The 20906-nt window shown below is 41.3% G+C and overlaps 1 protein-coding gene across 1 annotated transcript in view; it reads left to right on the top strand.

The window, feature by feature from the left end:
• The window catches only part of atf6 (activating transcription factor 6), a 349485-nt gene that overhangs the window by 59154 nt on the left and 269425 nt on the right, over window positions 1–20906 (top strand). The window contains exon 7 of the mRNA XM_078218025.1: window positions 12439–12665. Within this exon, the coding sequence (XP_078074151.1) occupies window positions 12439–12665 (227 nt within the window). The remainder of the gene's footprint in view (window positions 1–12438; window positions 12666–20906) is intronic.

Raw genomic sequence — 20906 nt, 5'->3', positions numbered from 1 at the left:
CCATGGAGAATAGTTAAATGGTATTGGTAGAACGAAGGAATGATAAAAATTGCAAAACTTGGGAGAAGCTCTCAACAAAGCACAAATCAGAAGTGTGATGGAATACTTTTCACTAGCCTGGTGGGTTCAACTCCAACAAGCAGCTCAATATTATTTAAGATCAAGCTTGCTTGATTGGCACCCCATTCACCACCTTAAACTTTCACACTTTTCACTACTGGTGCAGCGATAGCAACTTGTACCACCTATGAAACGGACTGCAGAAACTCAAAGACTCCCTTGACAGCACCTACGACCTCTATCATCTAGAAGGAAATGGGTGGCAGACACATGGGAGCACTACCACCTGCAAAAGTCCTTTGAAGTCTCTCACTACCCTGATTTTGAACTATGTCACTGTTCCTTCAAAATCCTGGAATTCCCTTCCTGAAGGCATTGTGGGTGTATCAATACGGCATGGACTGCAGTGAATCCAGAAAATAACTGACTACGACTGTGCTAAGAGCATTTAGTGTGAACATTAAATGCTGGTATCGCTTACTTCTGTCAATTCTGCTGCGTTTATTAAAATATAGAATTCCTATCAATCCAAGTCACCTGTGTTTTGTAGCTTTAGTTTGAACAAAAGACTTGAGCATAGGATAAGACAGGATTCTTAGATGGTGAATGAAGAGAAGTTTATTTTTAAGAATGATACTTAGCAATGCAGAATTAAAATATAGAATTACTTAATCGGAGTGTTGGCCGGGGGGTAAATGGGGGGAGCTTTCGCATGGCTAGGCCCTCTTAATTACATGAACAGGATGCATATCTGATGTATCAATCACTTCACTACCTCCTGTTCTGAAGCAGACACAATTTTAATTGTAAATAACTCCATATAGAACAGACGTTTATGACTAACGGTTGATCAGGCGAAAGACACACAATTCCTCTTGTACCCAGCCCTTGACGACAATTTTACATCAGGGGTTTCCAATACATGGCTAGCAGTAAGCCTTCTGGTGCTTTGTGTTTTAACTGTTCCATAGCCATCACTTCAGCTTGAAGGAGCTGGTTGTGATTCAGTGATTAGTCAATTTTATTATTGAATTGATCAGATTGGATTTTGGCCATTTGCACAGATTGGTCTCTGGTGGGATACAATGGGACCGTTTAATGCATCCCTCTGATCTGCTTGTGTACAGGCCTTCTATTCATCGTATAAATCTGTCAGCTTCACATAAGATAACTAAGGCCATGGTGGATTTGCTGCTAACCATCTCATCAAATCATTCACCCTTCTTAAAGAAACTGCAGTCTGAGAATTAAAACAGACTTGGATTGGATCGCCCAGTTTTTTAAAACTCAGTACTAATGAATTATTGAACCTTAATTAAATAAATAGTGGGCCTCAATTGATTATAATTTATCTGTTTCTCATTGGTGACAAATGAAAAAAGAACAAATAATGAACAGTTCAGCACAGGAACAGACCCTTTGGCCCACCAAGCATGCGCTGATCACTTTGTTCTATCTAGGCCAACTGCCTGTATCCGTCTATTCCCCGCCTGTTCATGTGTCTATCCAGATAGGTCTTAAATGTCACTAACATGTCTGCCTCAACCACCATTCCAGGCCCCCACCACTGCGTGTAAAAAAAAAAACCCCGCACATCTCTACTGAACCCCCCCCTCCCTTACCTTGAACTTGTGCCCCCTTATAATGATCATTTCTGCCTTGGGGGCAAAAGCTTCCAACTGTTCACCTTTTCTATGCCCCTCATAATTTTATAAACTTCTATCAGGTCACCCTTCTGCTTTCATCTTTCCAGGGAGAACAATCCCAGTTTATTCAATCTCTTCTCCTAGCTAATACTCTCCATACCAGGCAACGTCCTGGTAAACCTTTTCTGTACTCCCTCCAAAGCCTCAACGTCTTTCTGGTAGTGTGGTGACCAGAATTGGACACCAAATGTGGTAGTGTTCCAAATGTGGCCTCACCAACGTTTTGTATAACTGTAGCATAAATTGCCAACTTTTATACTCTATGCCCCAGCCAATGAAAGCAAGCATGTCACATGCTTTCTTCACCACCGTTTCCACCATTGCTGCCACTTTTAATGATCTGTGGACCTGTACTCCCTAATCTCTCTGTGCCTATGCTGCTGATGGTTCTGCCATTTATTTCATAGCTCCCACCTGAATTGGATCTACCGAAATATATCACCTCTTTGGTTAATTTGATTAATTACAGATTACAAAATTGCTTCTTCTGTTAAATGTTAGTCTCAAAATAGTTCCCTTGACCTGGTGAGCTCACTGCAGAGAATCTAAAATGAAACTGGTCTAAAAATGGCCAGGTTCTATTAAAATTCATTGCCGAGGCTGTCATGCCCTAACTATGTGAGGGGTTGTGGGTTTTACACTAAAAGAAAATATGTGGTATGCACACACAGATTCAAACTAACAACAGCAGATTTATTCCAGAAATTTTACTGTGCAGAGTACAAACTGAAAATAAAACTGCAACCTCTGCAACACCCTTATGACATCATCAAATCATGTGATCAGTTCTTAAATCTATAACCTTTCTCCCCCTTCTATGGTCATGGTAAAAATTACTGTAATGCTATAATATCAACAGTAGTCTAGACACAGTACTGTGCATCATTAATAATTATACATAGTCAATAAGAAAGTCAATCAGGAGGATGTCTACTCCTCCTTGGTTGTATATGACTTTTTTGAATTTGGCTGACCTTGACCCTAGAAGTGTGATTTTAGAAATTCAGTAGATGCTTCTTCTCTTGGAACGAATTCTGTATCATTCTCACTAGATATAGCAGCAGAGACACAATCATCAGGCCACTCCGATTTGGATAAACCTTCTATAATCGTATCCACAACACTAGGAACTAAAGAAGTTGGTACTTCTGGAGATGATTCTGAGAAACCATTTCTAAATGGGAACAATTGGTCAGCATGGCATCGCCAAACTAGTTCATCTTCGGTTTGAGCTGTGTAAGAAATTGGACCTGTTTTTGCTAAAATTACGGCTGGTACCCATTTCTTTCTTGTGGCCTAATTACACTCTAAGATTCAATCACCTTGTTGAAGTGAGTATTGTTTTCCCCTCATGTCTCGCCTTGCAACTTGAGATCGCTGTTGATGCTTGACTATCTCTGAAGTTTCTGGAAGTGATAAATCAATTGTGGTTCTCGCTTTCTCTTTAAGAGTGGTAATGCAGGTGAACTTTGGGTAGTCGCATGAATCGTGTTTCTATAAGATCCAAAAAGCTATTCACACGACCGTGATAACAAATCTTGCTCTTTTGAAACATTTTAAAGAATGTTTCGAGGATTGTACAAATCTTTCAGCTCCTCCATTGCAAGTTCAGTTGGCAGGTTCAGCCGCTGACTATGGCAAGGTCTGCAAGACATAACAGGCTACAAGATGAAGTCATGTAAAATCGCCGGCTCCAACGCTCCCCTCCCTGATGAGCTCAATGCATTCTATGCCCATTTTGAGTAAGAGGTCAGCGAGAGCATGCCCTCCAACCTGAAAGCCCTGGATGAACCTGTACCTGGGGTCACCATTGTAGATGTCAGAGCACCTTTCTTGAAGGTCAACTCCAGGAAAGCAACTGGCCCAGATGGGGTACCTGGATGTGCACTCAGATCCTGCGCGGATCAGCTGGCGGAGATATTCACAGACATCTTCAACCTCTCTTTACAACAATCTGAGGTCCCTATCTGCTTCAAGAAGACGACCATCATCCCCGTACCTAAGAAAAACCAAGCAATGTGCCTTAATGACTAATGGCCGGTGGCTCTGACATTCATCGTTATGAAGTGCTTCGAAAGGTTCGTCATGGCACGAATCAATTCCAGCCTCCTGGACTACCTGGATCCACTACAGTTTGCCTGCTGCTGCAACAGGTCCACAGCAGATGCCATTTCCCAGGTCCTGCACTTAACCCTGGAACACCTAGATAACAAGGACACCTATGTCAGACTCCTATTTATTGACTACAGCTCAGCCTTCAACACCATTATTCCCACGAAACTCATCTCCAAACTCAGTGGCCTGGGCCTCAGCACCTCCCTCTGCGACTGGATCCCGAACTTCCTAACTCACAGACCACAATTAGTAAGGATAGGCAACAATACCTCCTCCACGATAATCCTCAACAGCAGTGCCCCACAAGGCTGTGTTCTCAGCCCCCTACTATACTCCTTGTACACCTATGACTGCGGCCAAATTCCCCTCCAATTCGATTTTCAAGTTTGCTGACGACACCACCGTAGTGGGTCGGATCTCAAACAATGACGAGACAGGAATGAGATAGAGAAACTGGTGAAGCAACAATAATCTCTCCCTCCAATGTCAACAAAACGAAGGAGATTGTCATCGACTTCAGGAACCATAGTGGAGAACATGCCCCTGTCTACATCAATGGGGACGAAGTAGAAAAGGTTGAGAGCTTCAAGTTTATAGGTGTTCAGATCACCAACAATCTGTCCTGGTCCCCCAATGCTGACATTATAGTTAAGAAAGCCCACCAACGCCTCTACTTTCTCAGAGGACTAAGGAAATTTGGCATGCCAGCTATGACACACTCCAACTTTTACAGATGCACCATAGAAAGCATTCTTTCTGATTGTATCACAACTTGGTATGCTCCTGCTCTGCCCAAGACCGCAAGGAACTACAAAAGGTCATGAATGTAGCCCAATCCATCACGCAAACCAGCCTCCCATCCATTGACTCTGTCTACACTTCCCGCGACCTCGGCAAAGCAGCCAGCATAATTAAGGACCCCACGCACCCCGGACATTCTCTCTTCCACCTTCTTCCTTCGGGAAAAAGATACAAAAGTCTGAGGTCACGTACCAACCGACTCGAGAACAGCTTCTTCCGTTCTGCTGTCATACTTTTGAATGGACTTACCTTGCATTAAGTTGATCTTTCTCTACACCCTAGCCATGACTGTAACACTACATTCTGCACTCTCTCGTTTCCTTCTCTATGAACAGTATATTTTGTCTGTATAGCACGCAAGAAACTATACTTTTCACTGTATGTTAATACATGTGACAATTCAAATTAGTTAGGAAGGCGCAATGTTAGCATTCATGTTGAGAGAGCTAAAATACAAGAGCAGGGATGTACTTTTGAGGCTGTATAAGGCTCTGGTCCGACCCCATTTGGAGTATTGTGAGCAGTTTTGGGCCCCGCATCTAAGGAAGGATGTGCTGGCCTTGGAAAGGGTCCAGAGGAGGTTCACAAGAACCTGGAATGACTAGCTTATCGTATGAGGAACGGTTGAGGACTCTGGGTCTGTATTTGTTGGGGTTTAGAAGGATGAGGGGCCATCTTATTGAAACTCACAGGATACTGCGAGGCCTGGATAGAGTGGACGTGGAGAGGATGTTTCCATGAGTGGGAAAATTAGAACCAGGGGGCACAACCTCAGGCAAAAGGGACGATCCTTTAAAACAGAGATGAGGAGGAATTTCTTCAGCCAGTGAGTGGTGATTTTGTGCAACTCTTTGCTGCAGAAGGCTGTGGAGGCCGGGTCATTGAGTGTCTTTAAGACAGAGATAGGTAGGTTCTTAATTAAGAAGGGGATCAGGGGTTATGGGGAAAAGGCAGGAGAATGGGGATGAGAAAAATATTACCCATGATTGAATGACGGAGCAGACTCGATGGGCGGAGTGGCCTCATTCTGCTCCTATGTCTTATGGTCTTATGGTTGATAGATGATCAGGTGCAGAGTTTATATGCTGAATAACACTTACTTTGAGATAATCCTCTAATACTTGTGAAGTAAATTGTGAATCATTATCGATAAGAATCTGTTCCAGTTTACTGAACCTTGCAACAACTTTGTCAAGTTTTTTAATGGTTTGTTCGGATGTTGTAAATCTGATAACTTCATTGCAGTGTTAATGTAAGCCTACTTGTGACAGTAATAAAGTTAAAGGAAGATGCTTCAGCTTTTGTTCTTGCGTTGCTCAGGAATTTAGGATACAGCAGCACCAGTGTCAACCTCCATCCTAATAGTTTGTCCACTTAACTTCCGAATAAACTTTGTGATCCACTCTGAACGGATAAGATGTTCAGTTGCAGCTCTTCACCATATTTCTGGACATTCTCTTCTTCACAGGTGTAATTCTTTTCTTACATGTTAAAAATGTATTTTGTAGAATGCAACTTGTTCTTCTTGAAGGTACCCAGAATATTCTTTTTGGCAAGCTAATCGAGCCCAACAAGTTCTTGCAATCTGACCCATTTTTCCACAATACTTGCATTGATTATTCTTGATTATTATGCTTCTTGCTGTTTTGACTTCCCTCTTGTGGGCATTTCCCAAACTGTGGGGCTTTTTACTGACCAAATTGTGAAGCCCCTTTAGCAGCTAGTTCTATTGACACTGCAATTTCTACTGCTGTCAAAGGATGTTCAGTGAGCAATCTTCTTTGCCTAGCCTCATTTTGGAGACCACAAACTAGACTATCTTGAAGAGTATTTACGAATAACTCACAAACTCGGAATGTTGTGCAAACCTTTATAAGGTTTCCACAAACTGAGCAATGCTTTTGCCTTCCACTTGATTCCTTCAGTAGAACCTGAACTGTTCTGCAATGATCAATGGCTTTGGAGTGTAATGCTCTTCAAGGATCTTTTGTCAAATTATCATAACTTTTGGTTCCTGGCTTTGCTGAATGAGCCAAGTTCTGGAGCAAATTGGTTTTACTTGCAATTGTACTGAGAAAAATGACTATGGGCAACTCTTTAGCTGAGGATCCAGCACAGACCCTTGTGGATTCTTTGCAATCCTTTGCAATTTTATTTGCTTGTACAAAGTACTGAAAACTCGCAGCATAGAAACGCTGTGATTCATTTTCTTCATTGAAAGGCCCATGGATCTGAATTGACCCACCATTACCTTTACAGGCACTAGCAATTCGTGACTGCGCAGTAGATATATTTTGCTGTCTTCCTAGTATTCCCCTTTTTACCTCGTGACTTTATGTATTTTTTTTAAGTGAGCGCAGCCATTCAGCCAAGCATCCACTCTTCAAATATGCCAGATACTGCCTGGAATATCACTCTCTGATTTTTTTTTTAAAAATCCCTCTTTTTAAAACACACAGAGCTTTTTCTTCTTTGTCTTCCTGCACAGGCACTTCTGTCTTTAATCCTGTTGTTGCTTCTCCCCAGCCTTCTGATATTCAAGAATGCACAATATTTTTTCTTCTCCTTGGAACCTTTTCTCGATGAAACAAATCCTATCCTCGTCACCAATTTTCCTTTTGTAAGATCCGAACTGTGTTACGGTTTGTGGGTTTTATCAAAAAGAAAACATGTGGCTTGCACCGTAGATTCAAACTAACAACAGATTTATTCTGGGAGCTTTTTCCTGTACAGAGTACAAACTGAAAGTCAAGCAGCAGCCTCTGCAACGCCCTGACGACATCACCATCAAATCATGCGATCAGCTCTTAAAGCAACCTGCAGCCACTTAAATGTATAACAGAGAGGCCTACTTGCATGACCATTATATAAAGAGGATGATGATACAGGATGGTTGAAGTTGTGCAGCAGTTCTGCAAAACCTTACTTGGACCACACCCAAGAGTATTTAAGCAATATTGGCCATCACACCTTGGAAATGATTATTTTGACCGATGCAGAAGTGCAGTGTAAATTTACCTGAATGACACATGGACTTCAAGAGCTAAATTAGAAGGAGACATGACACAAACTAGGGTTGTATTTTTTGAAATTATGGGCTGCTTTGATTCCAAGATATTGATGTGAAGTGAACAGATCGGATCATTAGAAATGACTTTCATTGATGGGAGAGTCCAAGATTAGGACATTGTCTAAAAGTTTGAACTCGACTTTTCGGGTCTGAAGTTACACAGTATGGAAGTTTGGAAATGTCTACCGCAAATGACAAGTGATGCCAAATCAATTGTTTTAAATCTAAGAGTGATAGATTTTTCTTCTCCCAAGATATTAGGAATACGTAAGCAAATGTGGATATGGAGTCAAGTTGCAGATGAGTCATGATCTGATTGAATGTGTGAACAGACTGGAGGTGGTTAAGTGGCTGACTCCTCAGATAAATTTTCTGATTAAGTTTGGATCAGAACCTACAAAATAAATTGCTTCCTCCAGGTGCACTGAATCTTATTCCAGAGATAAAACAAGAAAAATAACTCGGCTGATTAGGGTTCTAAAGTCAGCCCCCAGTTCATGGCGTGTTACAAATCTCACCTGCAGGGTTGTGACAATTAACATTGGTATCTCTGGTTGACGATTCTGAATGTTGGAAAGGGTTTGGAGCCTCATGATTCCCTGTGATTCTTGCTGGCCAGTATCACAAGATCATGCATCAATTGGAAAATGATTTGATTAATGCATTTTGGCAATGTAATTGAGAGTATATGCTCTGCGTGTCTGCTCAGAATAATTTCTGGAGCAGCTTTCATTCTGGTGCTCAATTACTCTGGATTCAGGGAGCCTGTTGAGTACGAGCCAGACTGTTCCTTTAACCTATTAAAATTGACTTTTAATCATGTCGTAAAATTGGAGACACTTGAGGGCCTATATTCTGCTCTGGGATAAGAATACATTCAGGATTGTAGAAGAAGGGTGTCTCTCGTGATACATCAGTCTCCAGGAATGCAAATTACTCATCCTTGTAAGTGAGCTGGAAAATAAAATTTTGCTTGTCAAAACTTGGGAACTAAGGGACCTCCATGGCTTTGGGGAGTTTCTAACTGTCCAAAGGAATGGCCTGGCACAATAAAGAAGAAATTGCTCTGATTATTCCAAGTGTTTGAGAGTTGTGGATAAAGGAGCTGTTTTCAATCTGTGGACCAAGTGTCCTCAAAGTTGAATTGCAAATGTTTGCTGGTTGTCAATCCCAACCATTTCTTAAGAAGTGTTTTTATTGAAGATTTTCCATTTTACCAAATAACACAACTATTCCCCCAAAATTAAGTACAGCACAGCACAACGATCATTCCACATATATGTACAGAAAAAAACGGCAAATATCATTACAATGGTTTCAGATTATCAATTACAATTTGTTGTCATCGGTGCCTCCCTTGGCACGAATGATGAAAGGATATTGCAAAGAGTGGGGGATATTGGGATAACAGGATAAAGCCATGAGAACATGGTACAGTGGTGCACATTCTCGCGCATGGATAACCAGGAATGAGCTACACGGCACAAAGGAGCCCTGTGGTGTCAAATATAACCAATTGGAGCCTTAAACAGCATCCCAAAACCTCTGAACAATGAAAGGGTACCTCAAAGAGGGGAACATCAGGATACAACCCCAAACCCAAGACGTGGCATGACAGTGTACACTCTCGCATACAGGATAACGAACAAGAGCTACACAACCTCATGGGAAAATGCGGATAAAACGCAGCCGAGGTATCTAAACTTATCCTCAGGCCCCACAGCTAACAGGATACTTTCCCCTCGGCGTCTAATCTCCACACCTTCCAATTACAAATTTTCAAAATACCTGCTACCCTTGCCTACACAGCCTAAGAAAGTAAGAGACACTGAGATAGATAAAAGAGGCACTAAGCCAAGAGTTTTCACCCCATCACTGAGCTCATCTCCAGCCACACAGGAGGTGCTGCCTAAGTCCCACCATCAGCCAGAAATTTCACTCATTTACCACTAAGGAGACCCCACTAACGAACAAGGAGAATCATCAAGACATCCACAATCGGGATATCGCTGGGGGATACAATCCTTCTCCCAACAAGATGAGGGATACTCTGTAAGACTAAGTTGGCGTCCATATCAGCTCCCCACTTACCCTGGTAATGAAAGCAAACTACCAAGTAGCCACCGTCACAACCCACATAGCCAAGGAAAATATAGGAAACCAACCCAATAAAAGCAAGATAACCAAGGATTCCCCAACCATGTTCAGGCATGCACCAGTAAATATTTTCCCCAACTCCAGTTACGACAATAAAACCCAGTCTTTTCCAGGAAACACGATCTGCCTGTACATTAACAGGAGACCAACAAGGATTCTTTAACACCAAAATAACAAAAATACAAAAAAGAAAAATGCGACACTAGTTCTAAAGGGAGTTTTCCTTGCCCACTATGGGGACTTAAAAGGCCATACCCATCACCTCTGCATGGGTATCACTTGCCCACCACCATGCTGTGGTGCTACTCATATTATCCACAATTAAGGATATCATATAATGTAATACCCTATTATAAATGCCAGGATTACAGCATTAAAAAGGGTTAATATCGCACAATACTAATGCCACACAACCATCCCAGCACGCTCTCCCATTAAAACAATGGAGACCCCATCATCAGCCCACAAGCAAAGGAAACATCTCTGCATTATAAACATTAAATCCTAAGGATTTAAATTTTACACAGGCTAGAAGCACATCCCAGCAATTTTAAGAAATTAGATGTGGAGTTATCAATACATCAGTTGGGAATAAAAACTCCTTTTCAAGGATGGTACAGTTATTTTATACATCTGAAATACTTTCCAACATTTCTGTAACATTCAATTCATTAATTATATTGACTTATATTTGGGTTTTCAATTGTCAGTCCAATGCATGAATTTGTATTGACTGAAGAAGACCACCCATAAATGTTCGAGTTGGAGAGGGGATGGAGAGAAGAAATCAAATGTGACATTAGCTTGCAAATGATCTTCAGATCAGCCAGATGCAGTATGCTGTACTGATTTACCGAGAGGTTTGACTATTGCTGAAATCTGTGTCCCCATGGCCAAATCAATTACTTGGCTACAAAAGGCTCATGACTACTTGCAAATGCAAACAAAGCAAAGCATCTTGGTGCGTTTTGAAGTGGAAGGATCACTGCTCTGCGCTGAGGTTAATTTTTGAGTTTGTATCCATAAACTGTCATACGCAAATGCTGAAGCAATAGAAGTCCACACTTCCCTTTAAGTTAGGTCCTTCACTGTCCTGTCAATTGCCTGTAGAGGAAACCAAGATGAGATGATTCAGAATTGTCCAACTCGGGGTTTGTGTAGATGAAAATCCTGAGTTGGACAATTCTGCATATTTTATGAAGTTCAGCTGCTCAACCCACCCTTGGCTACACTAAGTTAACTATCTCTGAGTATGGAGTCTGCCCTCATGGCTCCAACACTGCAACTCTCATGACGAGGAAGTGTGCACGAACAGCAAGGAAGAATCATCTCATCTTGGTTTCCTCTACAGGCAATTGAGTTGTCATTGCACAAACATTGAAAGGAAGAAACAACAGGAAAATATGACCACATTATGTGCGTGAGATCTGATGCAAATCTCTTGAATAAGAAGCATCGCATCAGTATGGGACCTTGAACCTAAATCTAAATTTATTGAGCTCAAAAGCAATGGAATAGTCACCTTTAAAAGTACTATCTACTGAAGAAGTAGTTCATTAATACTGAAAGCAAATTGGCCACTAATCAGCCTTTCCTAGTTGGGAAAGGATTTGTCAGGAATATAAAGTTTTCAACGCTTACTTTTCTTACACTGGAGATACTGCACCAAATCTGTAAATCCTGTGCCTGCAGCTGTATTGAAGGACAGAATTAGAATGCAGCAGAGTGAATTTATCGAATTGATGAAACAGAGCTTTTTTTTCTTTCAAACCCAATGTATAATTCCCACCCTAGAATTAATGTACTGTGGATGAATTGAATACTTGATTCTCTTGTAAACATTATTGCACAGCACAAATACTGCTGTCACAGAAAATGTGCACCTTGCTTGCTGGGAAATTTGAAGCTTTCTGTGTTGTGACTGATCCAGATTTTTTTTCCAGTAAAGTAATCGAGAACCATCGTTCTCAGCTTTATTCATCATGTTTTTAGCAAATTTTTATTCGGGAATCAAGGGGTTTGTTTTAAAGGTTGCTCGAGATTAAGTATGTATTCTTTTGTGTTTTGTTCAATAAATGTAAATGCCAGGCTTTATGACCACTGGAAATTGAAGATTAGGGTAATGTGTCCTGAGGGGACAAAAATACAGAGGTTACATACACAAAACATGCAACAAAATGCTCTATCGTTTTTTTTTAAAAAGTGCCTTTGAAGTTATTAAGTCTTGATATTTTGGTTTGCAGTTTCTGTTTTTTTAGAGTGCAAGTTCACCTTGGGTTTCTGGGATACATAAGCGCAGCCATTTCCTACACTCATAGATGCAGAGACTTGACCTGATAAATACCTATCAGTCACATATTAGGTCAGGTTTTTTTCAATAAAAGTTTGATGTATTTGGCTCATGACTTAATTTATATTGATGTGAATATGTAATGGTCCAGGTTAATTGGACTGTCCATTGAAACCCTTTTCTGTGTCACAAAATTGCGCTTGTTCAGTGACGCTTGCCTACTTTGTACCCTGTCCTAGGTCAGCCTATTGTAATTCCTCAGCCCGCCGTGGTACAGCTTCAGCCCCAAGGTCTTTCTGCTTCACAACCAGTTATAAACATCGCTGGTGGAACCAGCCACATCGGCACAGTTCCAGTGAGAGTGCTTGCACCTGCCAACAGAAGCATGATGAACGGAAAAACTCCAATTACGAAAACTAGCATCCCGACACTTCCACCGGCTGGAGTCAGTAACAAGAAGCAAGATGTAAGTTTTACTTTTTCTGGGTTTTTTAAGTATATTTATAAGTGGCACACCCATGAGCAAAGAAAGCAAACTGTCAGCCAAGCTTCTGTTGGTGTTGTCATTTACTAGTTTGGTATATATGGTCTAAGCATATAGCTATCCCTTAAATCCATCCACACTATATTTGCTTCACATTTGTCACTTGTTCCACATTCTGACCATGCTTTGGGTGAATTCTTTTGAATTCCCAATTGGATTTATTAGCAATTATCTTATATTTATGATCTCTAGTTATGGCCTTTCCCACAAGTCTCTGCTCGAATATGGAAGAGACTTGATCACTCCAGTGCCCAAACTGTGGCCTGAGGACCTGTGAACCATCAAAGTCTGGCCAGATGGTTGAAGGTAGCTTGTCATTAATATTTTTTATTCACCGAGGTTTGTACTATTTGAATTGAATGAACCTGGACATTTGCAGAGGATTGTTCTTGGTACTATTGCCTCACTGAATGAATCCTGTTTAAGAACATGAAGATATGTTATGATCTTTAACTTGAGAATAACGGCAAGTTAATGTAATGTTGATTTGATCCTTCTGAAATTGCATGTGGCTGGTTAATTGTTGACAAAACTGAAGCTTTTAAAAAAAAAATAATGTAGCCATGGGTCCTACGAATTCAATCATGAGTTACTGATAACTCTCCATCTGGCTTACTGCTTTCAACACAGAGAAGTTGTGCTGATTTGATTTGATTTATTATTGTCACATGTATTATTGGTTCTTGCGCGCTATACAGACAAAGCATACCATTCATAGAGAAGGAAATGGGAGAGTGCAGAATGTAGTGTTACAGTCATAGCTAGGGTGAGAAAGATCAACTTAATGCAAGGTAGCTCCATTCAGAAGTCTGACAGGAGCAGGGAAGGAGCTGTTCTTGAGTCGGTTGGTAAGTGACCTCAGACTTTTGTACCTTTTTCCCGACGGAAGAAAGTGGAAGAGAGAATGTCCGGGGTGCGTGGGGTCCTTAATTATGCTGGCTGCTTTGCTGAGGCAGCAGGAGGTGCTGCTGCCTGGAGGTTGCTGCAGTCTAGATTGCCCTCTCTTCCTGCTTACACTTGACTAAAACACATGACCAAGAGGTAAAGGAGCAAAAAAATAAGCAATTCAAATGAGTTTTGAGAGGTAAGTAAGGACAAACATGAGGAGGGGAAGAGTCACTTAAGGAGGAAAGTGGAATGTGAGGAGAAACTGATGTGAAAATGAAGTTAAGAGGCACAAGAATGGGCGGCACGGTAGCACAGTGATTAGCACTGCTGCTTCACAGCTCCAGGGACCTGGGTTCGATTCCCGGCTTGGGTCACTGTCTGTGTGGAGTTTGCACATTCTCCTCGTGTCTGCGTGGGTTTCCTCCGGGTGCTCCGGTTTCCTCCCACAGTCCAAAGATGTGAGGGTTAGGTTGATTGGCCATGCTAAAAAAAATTGCCCCTTAGTGTCCTGAGATGCGTAGGTTAGAGGGATTAGTGGGTAAAATATGTAGGGATATGGGGATAGGGCCTGGGTGGGATTGTGGTCGGTGCAGACTCGATGGGCCGAACGGCCTCTTTCTGTACTGTAGGGTTTCTATGATTTCTATGATTTCTTAAGAATGAAATTGAAGGATATAAATGACATGTCCAATGGTAACTTTTAACATGAACTCTGCCTGACTCTAATGATTTAATGAGCTGTGATGCATGATGTTCCTATGGTAATATACTCCTGTTTTTAATGCAGTTTTGTTATATTTGTGTTCAAGACATTGCAGTTCAACCTTTTCGTTTGGCAACCTTAGGTGCTGAGTTATTTTAATTGAAACTGATTGAAATAACAAACAAGTATGCAATCTGAAACAAAAAATGTTGTGAACTTATCCAACATCTGTGGTGTTGATGTGAAGCAATTTTCCTTTGCAGTTATCTGAGGCTACAATCAAAGGCTCATGTAACCACATTGAGCAAAGAATTTTTAAAAAGTCATATTTAAGTAAGAAATGTTAACTCTGTTTCTCTCTCCACAAACTGCCAAATTTGCTTGAGTTTTTCCAGCATTTTCTGATTTTGTTTCAGATTTCCAGCATGCATGGTATTTTGCTGTATTGAGCTGGATGGCGCTTTGATTTCCCAATTTGTACCACACACATTTAAATGAAGTCAAACTCACTTTTGATGCTGTTAAACTTGTGTTATGTAAACGTGTTATGAAAGAGAGAAGGTCATATTCAACTTCACCCTTAATAAGATATGGATGAGGACAAGCTTTTGGGCATCTTGGCTTATCTGTCCACTAAGAATGTTTAGTCTTTCTGTCATCGTGCAGCATTTTCTGAAATGAATTGAAGGTTTTTGCCTCCAATATGTTAGGGTACCAGACACAGAAACCCCAAGATATATTGAGAAGCCAGATCTGACCCAACAATTTTCTATTTTGACATTAGTGTCAGAATATGATGTTTCACCCCAGGCACGATTCTACTGACAAACTAGAAAGCTCTTATCAAAACACACTTTATTGCAGAACACAGTTTAACTGTGGCAAATGAACTAGCTTAACTTTTAATAATTGAACAATACATAAACATGACAAAATACAATTCTTAACTGCTAACCTATCACTGAGTTCCAATTCAAGCAATATTGCTGTTATAGACTAAAATCCTCTTTATAATTAGTTAGCAAAACACATGTATACTTGCTTGTGATTTAGCTTAACAGTCCTGGAGCTTTCAGAACACCTCCGGAGCAAGGGAGGCAGAGAGAGACACTGCTTTCTTCTGGCAGCCGATGCAGCAACTGCTTGTATTTTTGAAATGAAATGGAAACCCTTTCTTTCCTGCAGGCTTAGCTCCTCCCATTAATGACAATACTCTATCTCTGTCAATCAACCGAATCAAAATTCTACTCTGATACTCCAGGGTTTAAGTAAGTGAACACAAATGTATTGGCTCTGCTTAAACAAACACTCCATATCTAAAATGAGTACTTATCTTGTTCTCCCAGCCACTAATTTAAAGGGTTTCCTCAACAAATCAGCACCCTGCAAAACAGATCTAAATTCTAGACATACCCCTTACAGGAAACATGATATAAATATATTTCTTAATGGCATAGTATCATCACAAATAATATAAATGAAAGTCTATACAACATACCGATTAGCTTTTTGTTCAGCTGGGAATTTTTCACATCAATCCTAATTTTGTTTTTCACTAATTCTGAACTTGTGCCACTTGTTCTCTTTGAAGATTAAGCTTGGACTTTGATTTCAGTCACCATCTCAAGTACATAAACAGCAGCTTGGAAAATCACAGTTTCTGCAAACTTTTCTTAGAACTCATTTCTTTGACACTATAAATCACTCTTCTCTGTGCTTTGTTCAGCCATTTTGTTGTGTTGCAATATATGAAATCTGACCAGGGAAACATGGGATGGGAAGGTGATTCTCTGACCTCGCTGCGCCGTTAATACATCTGGAGAATAACATGTGGGCCTAAAAGTCCGTTTTGAACCCGCACCACACAGTTTGTGATTCTCCTGGTCTTTTTCTAATAGTCTGAGCTGGTTCACACTCCGAAAAGGGGACGAGGCTGATTTGCATATTTAAAATAGTATTTTAATTTACATAGCCCATTGAAATCCCAGCGTACGGAATTCACCAACCTTTGGGCGTGGCGTGATAATGGCAAAAATTACTACTGGTCTCCACTAGCGGAGACCTGGCATGATAGTCATGCTACAGGTCTTGGAGGCCACTGACGCCCCTGGGTGGTCTGGGGCATGGCTAGGCGGTGCTCATCAAGCGGTGCCCAACTGCCATGCTGGTGGTGCCTGGCAATGGTCACTGGATAGTCTCGCCACCAGTGTGCCAGGACACCCTAAGGGTAACTGTAATGATTGAAAAGGAAGCGATTGCAAGATGGAAGTCTACGAACGTCATTTTAAGTGGCAGCTAGATAGGAATTGGTTTATTTGATTGTGGAGCGCTGAGGCTGACAAAATGGCCCAAATGGTTTTCTTTTCTTGTTACTACAAGGTGAAGGGAGCTTGAATGACTACCCTCTCCCCATTTGACCACAACAGTCTTCTTCATTTGAAAAGGACATGCTTGCCAATTCACTGGGTACTTAACTGTTTGTGTGCCGTGATCGTCAAAGAACCAAGAGGACAGATTGACATAAGTTTAACAGGGGAAGAGGTGAGCTTCCTAATAAATCAATCTAAGTAACAAAATATGCACACACACATTTAAAGTTTGCATGCATGTACACACAAGTGCACATATACACAAATTACAGAATGGGGAAGGATAGGTTGGCCAAATTAGAGTCCATTTAAAAAAAGTAAACAAACTGTATTTGGCTCGGCTGGTCTGAGGCTGAACTTGATGGTCTCAATCCCTCTGACTTGAAGTTGTAGACAACCGAGTTGATCTTTTGGAGGTGGTAATACTCAGCCTATTCTTTTAAGAAATCTGTGTCTGCAGCAGGGTGCCCCTGGATGATCACCAATCCGTACACACGGGTCAAGCTTACCAGGTGGGTTGGAGAAAAAAAGACGCAGGAAGGATCCCTCCTTGCTCTTGTCCCTCAACTGTTGAGTTCTGCTGAGAAAACGTGCTGAAAACTGGGTGGACTTGTCATGTGATCTTCATTCTCCAACTGCCAGACGAATTTAGTTGTTTGTGTATTCCAAAGGTGACTCAATTAGCTCATGCCAGGAAGCTAATTTAGCCAAGGTCCCGCTGTCCAAGTGATTAGCCTTGATCATCCATCACCTGCAGGTGAACACCTCGGGTGGTTGCCATAGATGCCCTGTTGATAAAACACGTAACTTCACATTTTCCTGAAGTCATTGTCTTTAATGAGTTTTGAGTCAGACAGACTGACTCCACTCCAATGAATTGGAATGTGGAATGTATAGAAATGCAGATTGGGGTTAGCCACTTTAACTGTGAGTTCAAGTCACTTTAGTTTCTGAGGGTTTTTTTAAGGCCTCTTTATAAAAGTTCAATTGATATTTTCAGCCAGTGGATTGAAAATCATTATTTGGCATAAAGCACATTTTTATGCCAGGTTCAATCAATTCTCTGTTGTTGTTGTCATCTTGATTACATGGTTTTCATGGTATTTAAACATGAAAGCTTCTCTGATGCCCTCTGTGTGTTTTAGGGGAAGTGTTGTCTTTCACTGGAGGATTTTAATTCTAGTTTTAACCCACATTTTGTTTGCTTGGCCTAAGAGTTAAAAAAAAATATACTGGACACACGTGATGACATAACTCTTGATTACAACTTTACGAAATTCCATTCAGAACATAAACATTTCCAAAGACTATCGAATGCCATAAACTATACACAAGTCAGGCATGTGATAGAATACTTTTCTGGATGAGCGCAGCTGCAATTATGCTGAAGTAGCTTGACGCCATCCAGGACAAAGCTTGTTTGGTCGCCACCCCATCTTATCACCTTAAACGTTCACTCCCACCATCACCGATGCACAGTGGCAGCAGCTTGTACCATCTACAAGATGCACTGCCGCAACTCGCCAAAGATTTCTTTGAAACCCATGGCCTCTTACCACCTGGAAAGACAAGGGCAGCAAATGCATGTGAATGCCAACACCTGCAAATTGCCTACAAGCCACGCAATATCCTGATTTAAAAGCAAATCGCTTTTCCTTCACTGTTGCTGGGTCAAAATTTTGGAACCCTGCCCAACAGCACAGTGGGTTTAACTGCAACTAGATGGACTGCAGTGATTCAAGAAGATGGCTTACCATCATTAAAGGTAATTGGGAAAAGGCATTAAATGCTGGCCTTACCAATGATACTCTCACACCATATACGAATAAAGAAATAGACATTACTTTTGGTAATGGAGCATCTATCCCTACTTAGTTGCTTTTTGAACTCAGTTTTCAAGTATTGGAACAACATTTTCAAATATTATGACTGAACATTTAAGTATTGAGGTAAAAAACCCACTTGCAGGATATTAAAAATGATAAAACATTGAAGACATCTCAGCTTTGCGGATAGAACTTTAACCTGTTGTAATTTGCTATTTTGCCTTGCAATGAAATAAAGCACCATTATACCCAAGTTCAACTTGATGATTAAAAGAATCTTTAACATCCTTCTCTGGGGCAGATGGGTCCTTACTTTAACCACTCATTTGAATGACTGCTCCCTTGAAGTGCAGTAGAATGTCAATCTAGATTATGCTGTGGTCTTTGGAGTGGGGCTTGAACCCATGATCAGCTGAGTCATGCAAAAATGCTATTCATGCAGTGTTAAAATTTGTGGGTTAAAGTCCAGTCCAGAAATTTGAGCACAAATATCTAGTCTGCCACTCGAGTCCAATACTGAGGAAAAAATGCTGTGTTGCTAGAGGCGCAGTCCTGATGAGAAGTGGAACTCTGGCCCTGGGGCAGTACAGTGGTTAACACTGCTGCCTCACAGTGCCAGCGATCCGGGTTTGATTCCCGGCTTGGGTCACTGTCTGTGTTCTCTTCATGTCTGCGTGGGTTTCCTCCCGCAGTCTGAAAGACGTGCTAGTTAGGTGCATTTGACCATGCTAAATTCTCCCTTGATGCACCCGAACAGGCGCTGGAGTATGCCGATGAGGGGATTTTCACAGTAACTTCATTGCAGTGTTAATGTAGCCAACTTGTGACACTAATCAATAAACTTAAACTTAGATGGTCATAAAAGATCTCTTGCATCTATCCTGAAGAAGAGAAGGGACATTATTGCCAGTGTCCCGGTTATTATGTACCCCTCAGTCAACAGCACAAAAAATGTTGTCAGGTCAGTGCCTGAATGCTGTTTGGAGGAGGCTGGCGTTTTGACTGAGATCAAGTGTCAGAAGAAGCCCAAGATCAGGTGCAATGCCTGTTCTTGTCAGCTTAGATTTTGTATGTCTCTCTTGTGGGGACCATGAATCACATTCATTTTCCATTGGTTTTTGGAGCAAGCAAGGAGATGGATTAATGAATTGCTCTGTCCAGTCTGCACATTGGCTTTGTAACTTTACGAATGAAGTAAAATTTTTTAAAAACAACTGCTGTTTGTGGGAGTTTTAAATTGGTTTCCATATTTTCTCCATAACAATAGGAACTACAGTTCAGAAGGCAGAGAATGGGGATAATGGTGTCTTTTTCAGGATGGCAGCCGGTGACAAGTGGTGTGCCTTGGGTGGTTCTGGGACCACAACTTTTCATAATATACATTAACGATTTGGAAGAAGGAATTGAAAGCACTGTTGCTCAGTTTGCAGATGATACAAAAATATGTAGAGGGACAGGTAGTATTGAGGAAGCAGAGGGGCTGCAGAAAGACTTGGACAGGCTAGGAAAGTGGGCAAAGAAGTGGCAGATGGAATACAATGTGGAGAAGTGTGAGGTTATGCTCTTTGGAAGGAGGAATGGAGGCATAGACTATTTTCTAAATGGGGAAATGCTTAGGAAATCAGAAACACAAAGGGATTTGGGAGTCCTTGTTCAAGATTCTCTTCAGGTTAACTTGCAGGTTCAGTTGGCAGTTAGAAAGGCAAATGCAATGTTAGCATTCATGTCGAGAGGGCTAGAATACAAGAACAGGGATGTACTTCTGAGGCTGTATAAGGCTCTGATCAGACCCCATTTGGAGTATTGTGAGCAGTTTTGGGCCCTGTACCTAAGGAAGGATGTGCTGGTATTGGAAAGGGTCTAGAGGAGGTTCACAAGAATGACCCCGGAATGAAGAACTTGTCGTATGCTGAATGGCTGAGGACTCTGGGTCTGTACTTGTTGGAGTTTAGAAGGATGAGGGGGGATCTGATTGAAACTTACGGGATACTACGAGGCCTGGACAGCGTGGCGTGAAGAAGATGGTTCCACTAGGAGGAAAAACTAGAACCAGGGGGCATAACCTCAGGCTAAAGGGACGATCCTTTAAAACAGAGACGAGGAGGAATTTCTACAGCCAGAGAGTGGGAATCTGTGGAACTCTTTGCCGCAGAAGGCTGTAGAGGTCAGATCATTGAGTGTCTTTAAGACAGAGATAGATAGGTTGTTGATTAATAAGGGAATCAGGGGTTATGGGGAAAAAGCAGGAGAATGGGGATTAAAAAAAAAAAAAATCAGCCATGATTGAATGGCACAGCAGACTCGATGGGCCGAGTGGCATAATTCTGCTCCTTTGTCTTGTGGTCTTATTAGCTGTATGGTGCTTTGGGACAACATG

Source organism: Mustelus asterias, chromosome 8, assembly GCF_964213995.1.
Source record: "Mustelus asterias chromosome 8, sMusAst1.hap1.1, whole genome shotgun sequence".
Lineage (NCBI taxonomy): Eukaryota > Metazoa > Chordata > Chondrichthyes > Carcharhiniformes > Triakidae > Mustelus > Mustelus asterias.
This window is presented reverse-complemented; position numbering and strand designations above follow the sequence as displayed.